Below are 13,144 nucleotides of genomic sequence, written 5' to 3' on the forward strand. Positions count from 1 at the left end.
GCTAGTAAGAAATAAAAGAGACTTAGCCTGAGAGGATCCAATATCAAGTTATCACTGATGCCATATGACACAAGTAGCGATAAGCGAATCGACTTCGGATGAAACATCGGATGAACATACATAGATAGATATATACGTCCTTCTTTATATACAGTGGATATAAAAAGTCTACACACCCCTGTTAAAATGTCCAGTTTCTGTGATGTAAAAAAAATGAGACAAAGATGGATCATTTCAGAACTTTTTCCACATTTTAATGTGACCTATAAACTGTACAACTCAATTGAAAAACAAACTGAAATCTTTTAGGTGGAGGAAAGAAAAAATATAAAAATAAAATAACATGGTTGCATAAGTGTGCACATCCTTAAACTAATACTTTGTTGAAGAACCTTTTGATTTTATTACAGCACTCAGTATTTTTGGGTATGAGTCTATCAGCATGGCACATTTTGACTTGGCAAGATTTGCCCACTGTTCTTTGCAAAAACACTCCAAATCTGTCAGATTGCGAGGGCATCTCCTGTCCACAGCCCTCTTCACCCCACAGATTTTCAATCGGATTCAGGTCTGGGCTCTGGCTGGGCCATTCCAAAACTTTAATCTTCTTCTGGTGAAGCCATTCCTTTGTTGATTTGGATGTATGCTTTGGGTCGTTGTCACGCTGAAAGATAAAGTTCCTCTTCATGTTCAGCTTTCTAGCAGAATCCTGAAGGTTTTGTGCCAATATTGACTGGTATTTGGAACTGTTCATAATTCCCTCTAGCTTAAGACCCCAGTTCCAGCTGAAGAAAAACAGCCCCAAAGCATGATGCTGCTACCACCATGCTTCACTGTGGGTATGGTGTTCTTTTGGTGATGTGCAGTGTTCTTTTTGGGCCAAACATATATCTTTTGGAATTATGGCCAAAAAGTTCATCAGACCATAACACCTTTTCCCACATACTTTTGGGAAACTTCAGATGTGTTTTTGCAAAATGTAGCCTGGCTTGGATGTTTTTCTTCGTAAGAAAAGGCTTTCGTCTTTGCCACTCTACCCCATAGCCCAGACATATGAAGAATATGGGGTAGAGTGGCAAGACGAAAGCCTTTTCTTACGAAGAAAAACATTCAAGCCAGGCTACATTTTGCAAAAACACATCTGAAGTTTCCCAATGTTGCTGTAGGCTTCTTAGACCAGTTTTCTTCTCGTCTTTTCATAAATTTTGGAGGGACGTCCAGTTCTTGGTAATGTCACTGTTGTGCCATATTTTCTCCACTTGATGATGACTGTCTTCACTGTGTTCCATGGTATATCTAATGCCTCGAAAATTCTTTTGTACCCTTCTCCTGACTGATACCTTTTAACAATGAGATCCCTCTGATGCTTTGGAAGCTCTCTGTGGACCATGGCTTTTGCTGTGGGATGCGACTAAGAAAATTTCAGGAAAGACCAACTAGAGCAGCTGAACTTTATTTGGGGTTAATCAGAGGCACTTTAAATGATGGCAGGTGTGTGCTGACTCCTATTTAACATGATTTTGAATGTGATTGCTTAATTCTGAACACAGCTACGTCCCCAGTTATAAGAGGGTGTGCACACTTTAGGTCACATTAAAGGTGGAAAAAGTTCTGAAATGATTTATCTTTGTCTAATTTTTTTACATCACAGAAACCTGACATTTTAACAGGGGTGTGTAGACTTTTTATAGCCACTGTATATAGATTACTTGTGTCTAGGGATACGCATAAAACTTTGTTTCAATACTGTACGGAGCAGGGGCTCTGTACAGTATTAGAATATATTGGCTTAGATGAGCCGAAGGTATTTGTTCGCGAAGTCTCGCAAGACTTCGGATAATAACTTCATCAATTAATTTGTACTCCGGTTTGGTTCCAAATGGTACCTTGGAACTGAACCAGAGTTCAGAAAATGTTTTTTTACAGTACAATTTAAATTATGAAGTTAAAGATGTAATGGCAGCGGGGGGCAGTCACTGTATTGTATATCCTACTTTGAATAACTGTAATAATAATAACAATCTTCACTTACTACATGGTGAGGCAGGAGGTCGGTCGGGCGGGCGGCCAGGCACTGGTAGCGTAACTCACTAAGTGATGCCCCTGCTCCGCCCACTGCATGAATGAAGCAGGCGGCGCAGGCGCATGATGTAGTAAGTTACGCTGCCAGTCCCTGGCCGCCCGCACGGCCTCCTGCCTCACCATGTAGTAAGTGAAAAAGTGAAGATCGTTATTATTATTACAGTTATTTAAAGTATTACTACTCTGAGTTGGGCCGGTGCAATACAGTGACTGCACCGGGCCCCGCTGCCATTACATTCACACTAAACAGCAACACTGTTATGGGGGGGATCTGTGGATAAGATGCTATGTGTCATCCACAGATACCCCCATAACAGTGTCAGCCACAGACCAGCCCCATAACAGTGTCATCCACAGGTACCCCCCCCCCATAACAGTGTCATCCACAGGTACCCCCCCCTCATAACAGTGTCATCCACAGGTACCCCCCCATAACAGTGTTATCCACAGTTACCCCCCCCATAACAGTGCCAGCACTACTGTTCTAGTGCCCATTATTGTAACAGGCTTAATGTCTAGTATATATATATAATATATGTGGACATATATATGTTCCTCGATCACTCAAAAACGCAACCATCAATTTTAACGAATACACATCCATTGCTACCTGGAAAGAAATGTTGTGGGGGTCACAGCTCTCTAGGACGTACCGTTCCTGAGATATTACCCAAAAATTGCCTGCATTAGCCACTACAAGCCTGCAAGTCTTTCTCTTCATATCCCAACTGCCATACACACGTGTCCCTTATCAGCCAATAGAAGCTTGCAGGCACTTAGTCTCCACATACATACAGTTTTACACCAGGTTTCCATAACAACCCAGCCATTTTTCTTCACTGCTGTAGGTCCGCTTTAGGCTAGGGCTACATGACGACACATCCGCACTGTGGATGTTACTGTTAAGGGGGAAGGCCACTGTGGAGGTCACTGTTAAGGGGGCACGGGCCATTATTAAAAGGGCAACTGCTGTGGAGGTCACTGTTAAGGCAGCAGGGTACTGTGAGGTCACTGTTAAGGCAGCGGGGTACTGTGAGGTCACTGTTAAGGCAGCGGGGTACTGTGAGGTCACTGTTAAGGCAGCGGGGTACTGTGAGGTCACTGTTAAGGCAGCGGGGTACTGTGAGGTCACTGTTAAGGCAGCGGGGTACTGTGAGGTCACTGTTAAGGCAGCGGGGTACTGTGAGGTCACTGTTAAGGCAGCGGGGTACTGTGAGGTCACTGTTAAGGCAGCGGGGTACTGTGAGGTCACTGTTAAGGCAGCGGGGTACTGTGAGGTCACTGTTAAGGCAGCGGGGTACTGTGAGGTCACTGTTAAGGCAGCGGGGTACTGTGAGGTCACTGTTAAGGCAGCGGGGTACTGTGAGGTCACTGTTAAGGCAGCGGGGTACTGTGAGGTCACTGTTAAGGAAGCGGGGTACTGTGAGGTCACTGTTAAGGGGGCGGGGTACTGTGAGGTCACTGTTAAGGGGGCGGGGTACTGTGAGGTCACTGTTAAGGCAGCAGGATACTGTTAGGTCACTGTTAAGGCAGCAGGGTACTGTGAGGTCACTGTTACGGGGGCAGGCCCCTGAGGAGGTCACTGTCAAGGGAGTGGGGTGCTGTGAAACTCACTGTTAAAGGGCTGGGTTGCTGTGAATGTCAAAGTTAAGAGGATGGGCTGCTGTGGAGGTCCCATTTTAAAGTGGCGGGGCACTGTGTAGGGGTCAATGTTAAGGAGTGAGGGACCATGGAGTTTACTGTTAAAGGGGCGGGGTGCTGTAGAGGTCACTGTTATGGGGGATACTGTCTATCTCTTTTAACGACACATGCAAACATTAAATTAAATAGATGAAATCTACCCGAGCGAAGCCGGGTCCTTCTGCTAGTAGATTATAAGAAACAAACAAAGCAGCAGCCCTAGGACATCATCACATTGCCTTTGTTCTTCTCACATAACTGTTCACTTAGCACTTGTCACTTAACTTTAATTTATCTGTCTATCTATCCATCCATACAATACCAGGCACAACCCGTGGACAGGTGTGGCGGTGCGTTTGTAAGAAAGCCACCATGACTTGAACTGTGTAAGTGAAAGATTTGAAACATTTCTAAATAAAAGATTCAGTGCATGGCTCTGTGTATGTGATCGTGAACAGAAGTTTGTGTTGTCATACTGGCTTTATTACATCATTACAACCCTTGTCCATTCTTTAGGACATCTTAATTATTGGTGAGAGGTGTCCCCCACTTTGGACTGTGAGCCCCCCCTCCCAGCGTGTAGCTCATGAAGGAAGCTGATTTGGGTATAAATCCATCCATACATGATGATTGTTTTCCATGGGGCAGATGGGATCTTCCAGCAAGACAACGCGACATGTCACACGGCTAGAAATGTCCGACATTGGTTGGTAGAGCACGGCCAAGACTTCCAAGTACTACACTGGCCCCCAGTGGGTATATAAGGTGTACAATAGGGTTTCTGCACACATATCCCTTATTGATGTCATGAGATTTAACAGAGTTGCAAAAAGGGATGATTAGTGGCTTTTGGGCCAAGGAAGGCAGTATTTCTGAAACTGTGCAGGTTGTGAACTGTTTATGTGCCGCTGTGGTGAAAGTATATGGTAAGTGGACAAATTATATGGTAGTTATGCCCACATTGTGCCCCATCACAATAGTAGTGCACACACTGTGACTCTCACAGTAGTTGTGCTTCCTTCACAGTAATTATGCCCACATGTGCCCCCTCACAGTAGTTATGCCTAAACATACCCCCTCAAGCCCAGCTATGTGCCCCCTTCACAGTAGTTATATCCAGATATGTGCCTCTTCACAGGAAGAAAAAAAAAAAAATAGATACCTAGTTCTTTCAAAGATCTTTACAGTTCCTCCTGCGCTCCCCAGCATCATGCAATACGTGGTCACACATTGCGCTGCTGGGCTGTGTAGGAGAGCGGAGGCCGACTCCCGCCCTGCACCACTCCTCCTACACAGTCCCGCAGTGTGGAACGCCAGCAGCTGAGCTGAATGGTGAAGAGGGGAGCAGACGGCTCCTTGCTTTACCCTTATAGGCAACTGTCTCTGCGTCCTATGGATGCAGAGACAGCTGAGAGAGGGACATACCTCAGCCATTCCGGGACCACAGGACGCCCACTGAATTCCTGGACTGTCCCGCTGGATCCCGTACAGTTGGGAGTTATGCATTGGCAGAAGAGGCTTCCATTTTTGCAGCAGTATCGGTATTGCACCACCCTTAATTGGCCTTCTCTGATGAGTCAGATTTTCTGCTTGATCGAACGGATGGACGTTGGATTGTCAGGAGAAAAGCATCAGAGAACAATCACCCTGCAGCCATTGCTGGAAGAGCACAAGCTGGTGGTGGCAGTGTTATGGTCTGAGGAATGTTTTTGTGGTATTCTCTGGCTCCACGTACCCATGTGGAACAGTGGAAGACGCTCAACTGATTTAGGTATGAATCCATCACTGCAGATCACGTACACCCATACATGCTGATTGTCTTCCTTGGGGCGGATGAGATATGTCACACAGCTAGAAATGTCCAACATTAGTTGGTAGAGAACGACCAAGACTTTTAAGTATTACCCTGGCCCCCGCTTGTATTTTATACATGGTAGGAAGAGCGTTCATTAACAAAGTCACATGCCATTTATATGTATTTTTGCACATATTCTGTAAACTGCAGACAACTTTTAAATTGACTGCTCTGTGCATATTGCTCCGATAGACTGGTGTACTAAAGGACAGACGACAGCTCCTTTTTTAACATTTATTAAAGATATTTCTGTAGCATGTCCACCAATAAATATTAGAGTACGTCCACTTTCTGTATGTATATGCACTCACTGAACACTTCAGATATATTTCATGGTCCTAAAACCAATAAACTCACATATCACAATCACAGTTTGTGCGGAACCACTGGTTAGCTTATCGTAACGCACCAATAAAAACGTACTGTACCTGTAGAGATAATAATGGTGCTTGTGTTAGTAGCTGCCTTATATACTGCGTGATATACCTGTAATCAGACACTATGAAGTACTGCATGAAGAAAATGCCACTTAAGTTTATTTTCTAAGAGGTCATTTGCATTCACTGGTTGTTTAGCGGTGTGCTTTACACATTATTAATACTAATGGGAATGATTATCCCCTTTACTGTAACTAGCATTCATTGCTACCTATGTGTTTGCTTCTCAGAGAGCTTCTTAACGGTGGTTTTCCAGGCTCCTGATATTGATTACCTGTCCTCAGGAAAGGCCATTAATATCCGATCGGTGAGGGTCTGACTCCCAGCATCTCCACCGATCCGATCAGCTGATCCCTGCAGCCAGCTGCGTAGCTAAAGGCTCATGCGCCCTGTTCCAAGAGTTTAGTTGGGCCCCCCTTCGCTCACTGCTTTGAGACCAAGGGCAGGGAAGCACATAGCCTTCGTGCTGCTTGAGGCAAAAATTGAAACGGTCCCCCGCATGCCAAATTGTTGACCTAACCCCTTCACTCCACTCAGAGGTGTAACTTGCCCTGCATGCACTTTCTATAATACCAGTGTCTTTTTTTGGGCCCGTCCGGCTCCTGGGCCTGGTAGTGACTGCTTCCTCTGCACCCCCTATAGCTACACCCCGGCCTGCAGCCTCCGGCATTGTAAATAGTTCTTCAATGGAGCAGGAAGGATAGCGCTGTTCGAAGTGTAGTGGCCGTAGCGGCTCATCGCCCATTGATGTGAATGGCAGTTGAGCTGCAGTAACCCAGTTCAGTCACTATACTTTGAATGGAGCCAGTGCTGGAGTCTGCAGGGAACAGATGATCGTGGGGCCCCCACTGATCATGTATTTAGGGCAGTTTATAAATATCATGAGCCTGGAAAACCGCTTTAAATGCTGCAGTCAATTAAAACCACTCAGATACCCACTGCAGGCAATGGATAATTAGATTTTTGATAATCTATTTTGGCATAAGTCTGAGACATTACTTGTACAGCCCTTTAAAGGGGTATTGCAGGATTTTAATATTGATGACCTGTTCTTACGATAGGTCATCAAGATATATTCAGCCTGCTTTCAACTCCATCAACAGGAGCCACAGCAAGGAAGTAACAGATCTAGTTCTGGATTGTAACTCGGTCTCACTAGTGGAATTGCTCGAGGATAATTACAGCCATCTGTCAACTGAACCTTTCATCAGTCAAAGAATATAAAATACGTTGGCCATGTACATGAGTGCTCCACCAGACTTCACCATAAACAAGCATGCACGGCAGAGAAGGCATGTTTATTTTAACGGGGAGAAGGGAATGGCTGAGGAGAGGCAATGTAAAACCCAACATACCCAATGTCTTCCCCCTGCCCAATATCTGCCATAGGGTGTCCCCCTTACACAGGAGATCTTTAGCTGAACCAACCAAATCTAGCAGGTTTGGATGACATGGATAACGTGCATGGCCAGCGTTGCATTTCTATAGAAGATGATGGGGCGATTAGTATATGATCAGAAATTGGCTGCATTTGGAGCAGGACATGAGGTCTGTTTTGACTATTATACTGTATATAGCTGGTATTTTATACACAAACATGCTAAATTACATGCAAAATAATACTGTATGAAACCATCCTGATTCTAGATTATAACAGTCTTCTATGGCAGAGGTATAGAAGTCATGCAGTATTTTTTTCTTTCCTCTTAACATTTTAAATTACAGAGGTTAGAAAGTGGTTTTAGTGGAAGCAAGCAGGCGTGCCTAACTATACAGCGTCTGCTTCGGATGCTCAGTGACAATCCGACTAAAATGAGCTCTGCCTATGATCAGAAGAGTTGGATATTGCTCTTGAACAGGGATGCTCAACTTTTGACCCTCCAGCAGTTGCAAAACTACAAATCCCAGCATGCCCTAATGGCTGTAGGCTGTCCAGGTATACTGAGTTGTAGTTTTGCAACAGCTGGAGGGACACAGGTTGGGCATCCCTGCTCTTGATGTTTTTCAAAGTTGTTGCGTAATCTGAGATGAACATGAACTTTTCATATCTCATGAGAGTGAGGATGGTTCTTCACGGACCATGTTTCATACCATACACAAAAGATAAGGTTCTTCTCCTGACTTCCCCTTTAATACATATGCACGCTTGTCTAGGTGTGCAGGATTCTTTCAAGGGAGAAGCACCAAGATGTTCTCAGACCACCCTGGTAGCAGCTTATCTCCTGCAGGAACATTGGCATCGGTATGTTAAAACTAAATTTTGCCATCCATGTTTTTCCACATTTGCTGAAATGGTCCCATACACATTAGATCAGATCAATGTGACGTCTTTGATCTTATGTGTATGGTTGCCTATAGGCTGCTCTACGCCTACCATTACTGTCACTTGTGTCTTGAGGTGCTGCCTAGTCACTAGAGTCCAGCATTCCTGCATTTTCCAAATACTGCACACATATATAGGGAGTAAGACATGTTATTGAAATTCCATTGCCTCCATAAATGGATCTTCAATACTAAAGGTGGCCATATTGCTTAGCTGTTGCCACTCATTTGGCAGAGCGTACATGGGTTCTCATTGGGGAGAGGGGAATGAATCACCACTAGAGTTGTCAGGCAGTGGGTTGACTCCCATGAGGACAAAGGATTGGGCATTTTGGATTTCATCTACAGTTGGGGAAGAGTTGGGTCACCTCCATACACATTGAATGGTTGGCCGCTCACACCAAAATCAATGGGCTCAGGCAACATTCATCTAGTGGTATGGCCACCTTAGATTTATACCTCAAGCTGTTCACCTACTGGAAGAATCTTCAAGTATTCCTATCTACTCTGTTTGATGTTAGTTGCTAACACTTGGTTGACTATAGGTCATTGGTAGCATGGTGCCATGATACATGACTGTTAGACGTCTATAACCCACAGTTACTTAATATGAGGTTGTGTGTTGTTTTTACATAGTGTTTTACATGGATATTCCAAAACGTATCATTGGACTTCACTTTCAAATCCTTGTGTACATCAATCCTGGTGTGTAACTGACCTTGGTTGGGTAAGCTCTAACTAAAGATTTAGCAGCTAGTTCATGGACGTCTGCTTTGTGTTGAGGTTTTTGAAGTCCAATTTTTTTGCAACTGGACCTCAAAACCAGTCAGCCAAATAATATTATTTGCTTAAGCCACCATTTTACATAAACAACCACCATTTAATTCATTCATTTTAGATCTGTATTAGACACATGTATAAGTATTAAAGCTTGTATCGTTATTTCCAGCTATCTGTGGGGACATAGGAGAAGATACACCAGATGCAGGTCTTACAAGCAATAGTAAAACTTCAACTTGTTAAAGAAAATACTGACTTTCAGAGCACCATAATCATGACTGGTCAATGCACTAGTACAAAAAGGCACCACTACAGCAAGCAGATTATTAACTGCAAATTTACAAGTCTCCATAGATTTTTCTCATATCCCAACCAGTAATCTCATGGTTGCACCTTTTCCAGACTCTCCTGATTTTCTGTTCTTCCAAAGCGCTGACCCAGTTCTTCTGAGAAGGCAGAGCAGCAGGATTTCTACGAAGACAAAGGGAACAGGTGATGACTAGCGGTATAGTGCAGAGCTATAGGGGCAGTTCTCGGGCCATGGTGCAAAATCTATGGCCCTTCACCTGCCATGTGTTCTTTTAAAATACTAATTTCTGGGTTATCATAGAGGCTTTTGGACCATCTTTAGTCCTGACTAGACAGGGTAGGGCAGAAGGGATAAATCTGTACTATATCTTTCCACTCCACTCCACTCATCTAGTTGCTAAACAGACTACAATTAATATATTTCAGAATTTATTTGAAATTTTTGGATTGCTATGATAAATTAAAGGCTGGACTATAAATATGTTTCAGGTGATACCGGTTTTGTTTTCTCACTCGTGGCGTCCCACGTATAGTGAAGATTTTGTAGTCTGCGGTGCGATGCGATTTGACTTGTTGCGGTAATGCTGAGCAAACTTTTGGGATCCTCGGTGGTCGTATGTCGCTGTGCTGTTCTGGAGATGGCCTGGTAACAAATATCTTCAGTGCGGTTTAGTTCAAGTCCGCAAGATTAGTTTACACCAGGGAAAGTGATCTCAAAATAAAACAGCAGATATCCAGCTTTTCTTTATATCAAAGCGAAAAATTACTGATCCCTTTCTTGAAGCGCTTTATATCCTCAGGTTCCGTGCTTTTTTCTCATGGGATTAATTACCATACTGCGTTTCGGAGTGAACTACAACTCCTTCTTCAGTGGTTGAATTTCCCATGGGAATGATCTGTCTTTATATACCTGAACAGGTGTGGTCTAAATCAATTAGCCGCTGCTGTGTGTCGGAAGTGACGTGAATTTCTTTTCAAATTTCATGATGACAAGCTCAGTTTTTTTTATTTGTTTAAAAAACATTTATTTCTCATGTTAAAAATATATTAAATCACTATAAATACATATGTTACCTAATATTACTGATATATTTATGATACTCGTTTTAGTTTTATATTACACAATGGTAATATTAGGTAACATATGTATTTATAGTGATTTAATATATTTTTAACATGAGAAATAAATGTTTTTTAAACGAATAAAAAAAACCACAGCTTGTCATCATGAAATTTGAAAAGAAATTCACGTCACTTCCGACACACAGCAGCGGCTAATTGATTTAGACCACACCTGTTCAGGTATATAAAGACAGATCATTCCCATTGGAAATTCAACCACTGAAGAAGGAGTTGTAGTTCACTCCGAAACATGGATTTCTCATGGGATTATGGTAATTAATCCCATGAGAAAAAAGCACGGAACCTGAGGATATAAAGCGCTTCAAGAAAGGGATCGGTAATTTTTTGCTTTGATATAAAGAAAAGCTGGATATCTGCTGTTTTATTTTGAGATCACTTTCCCTGGTGTAAACTAATCTTGCGGACTTGAACTAAACCGCACTGAAGATATTTGTTACCAGGCCATCTCCAGAACAGCACAGCGACATACGACCACCGAGGATCCCAAAAGTTTGCTCAGCATTACCGCAACAAGTCAAATCGCATCGCACCGCAGCCTACAAAATCTTCACTATACGTGGGACGCCACGAGTGAGAAAACAAAACCGGTATCACCTGAAACAGTGAGTAAAATCATTCCGGTTCATGTATGCAAGTAGGCAGTGAAACTATAATGGCACTGTAGCGATTTCGGCCAGTGGTAATTTAACCTGCTCAGGACCGCCGTACGCAGGATTGCGTCTTTGCGGCGGTCCTGTTCCTCTGGGTGGACGCGCCGGTGCGTCCTCTCGCGAGACACGAGATTTCGGGGAAAGCCGGCCCGCGCATGCGCATCGCGGGCCGGCAAAATTCAAAAGACAAGTTCGTCATCAACCTGCCAGCCAATGATCGTGGCTGGCAGGTTGCTGATTTTCAAAAAAACGAATCAGCAGCCAGATAACCCATCATATTAGTAAATATGATGTGGTTATATGGCTGCTGTGCTCCTCTGCTCCTTCTTTTGGTCGGTTGGTTCCAGCAGAGGAGCACACATCACTGTGAGTACCCACCAACACCACACTTAGCCCCCAGATCACCTCCCAGCACCCCAATTAACCCTTTGATCACCCCTTCTTGCCCCTGTCAATCACTAGTGAAAAGGAAAAAAGTGGTCAGTGCAAACTGTCACTTTTTTTTTTTCACTGGTATTGACCGTTAGGTTTTAGGTATAGTTTAGGCCCCTTGGTTAGGTAGTTTAGCGATCAGTTAGCGCCCAGCCCACCGCACCGCAGTCCGTTATTCGCTGATTAGCGTATCGCTAATCAGCATTTGTACTTTTATAGTATGTGGAAGTGATCAAAACTGATCACGGTCAGATCTATAATAGTATTAGTGTCACTTTAGTTCGCCCTCCACCCAAAACGCAGTGTTTGCCCGATCAGGCCTGATCGGTCGCCCACACGTGCGTTCACCCACGCCTGCCCGCCCCACCGCAGTGACCCAAAAATATTTTTTTTTTGATCACTGCACATTCACTTTACACGCACTGCGGCGATAAAAAAATCAGTTTTGATATTTTTTATCAACCGCAGCGGCCTCCGGTACTTCGCTAGCCTCCCCTTTGTAAGACAGGCTTGCTTTTTTTCTTGGGTAGTCTCAGGGAATACCCCTAAATTTAGTTGCCCAAATGTCAAACGGGGTATTCTTCTGAAGATGCCTACAGACTTCTGACCCAGTCAGATGAGGAATGGGAACCCTCATCTGATGAATCTAGCGGGTCAGAATATGAACCTGTAGAAAGCAGTGGCACTCTGACCCAAAGTTCGGACGAGGAGGCTGAGGTCCCTGATAGCACCAGGTGTACCCGGCCCCGTGTCGCTAGACCACAGGTTGCACAGGATCCGCTTCAAGAGCAGCAGAGTGGGTCTGGCGCTGTCGGATTACGTGGTGAGGCATACACCAGCAGCGCAGCCCTTCCTGGACCTAGTACCAGCACTGCCGTACAACCTGGTGAAGTGGCGAGCACCAGAAGGGCAGTTGAAGCTGGTACGGTGGCACGAGCAGTAGTGACCCCGTCGCAGCCACCGCAAAGACGTGCCCGTAGAGCCCCTAGAATCCCTGAGGTGCTGGCAAACCCTGATTGGCAGTCCCCAACTTCAGCCGCACCTGTAGTTCCCCCTTTCACCGCCCAGTCTGGAGTTCGGGTTGAGACAGCTCAGATCTAGAGTTGAGCGAACACCTGGATGTTCGGGTTCGAGAAGTTCGGCCGAACTTCGGCCGAACTTCCCGGAAATGTTCGGGTTCGGGATCCGAACCCGATCCGAACTTCGTCCCGAACCCGAACCCCATTGAAGTCAATGGGGACCCGAACTTTTCGGCACTAAAACGGCTGTAAAACAGCCCAGGAAAGGGCTAGAGGGCTGCAAAAGGCAGCAACATGTAGGTAAATCCCCTGCAAACAAATGTGGATAGGGAAATGAATAAAAATAAAAATTTAATAAATAAAAATTAACCAAAATCAATTGGAGAGAGGTCCCATAGCAGAGAATCTGGCTTCCCGTCACCCACCACTGGAACA

At 44.4% G+C, this 13,144-nt stretch overlaps 1 protein-coding gene across 1 annotated transcript in view; it reads right to left on the reverse strand.

Moving 5' to 3' along the window:
* Positions 1 to 9,527: 9,527 nt before the first annotated feature.
* LOC122926762 (probable glutamate receptor) overlaps positions 9,528 to 13,144 on the reverse strand; it is a 48,986-nt gene continuing 45,369 nt past the window's right edge. The window contains exon 11 of the mRNA XM_044278237.1: positions 9,528 to 9,627. Coding sequence (XP_044134172.1) covers positions 9,538 to 9,627 — 90 coding nt within the window. The 3' untranslated portion in view covers positions 9,528 to 9,537. The remainder of the gene's footprint in view (positions 9,628 to 13,144) is intronic.

The sequence above is a fragment of the Bufo gargarizans genome, chromosome 2, assembly GCF_014858855.1.
Source record: "Bufo gargarizans isolate SCDJY-AF-19 chromosome 2, ASM1485885v1, whole genome shotgun sequence".
NCBI classification, from domain to species: domain Eukaryota; kingdom Metazoa; phylum Chordata; class Amphibia; order Anura; family Bufonidae; genus Bufo; species Bufo gargarizans.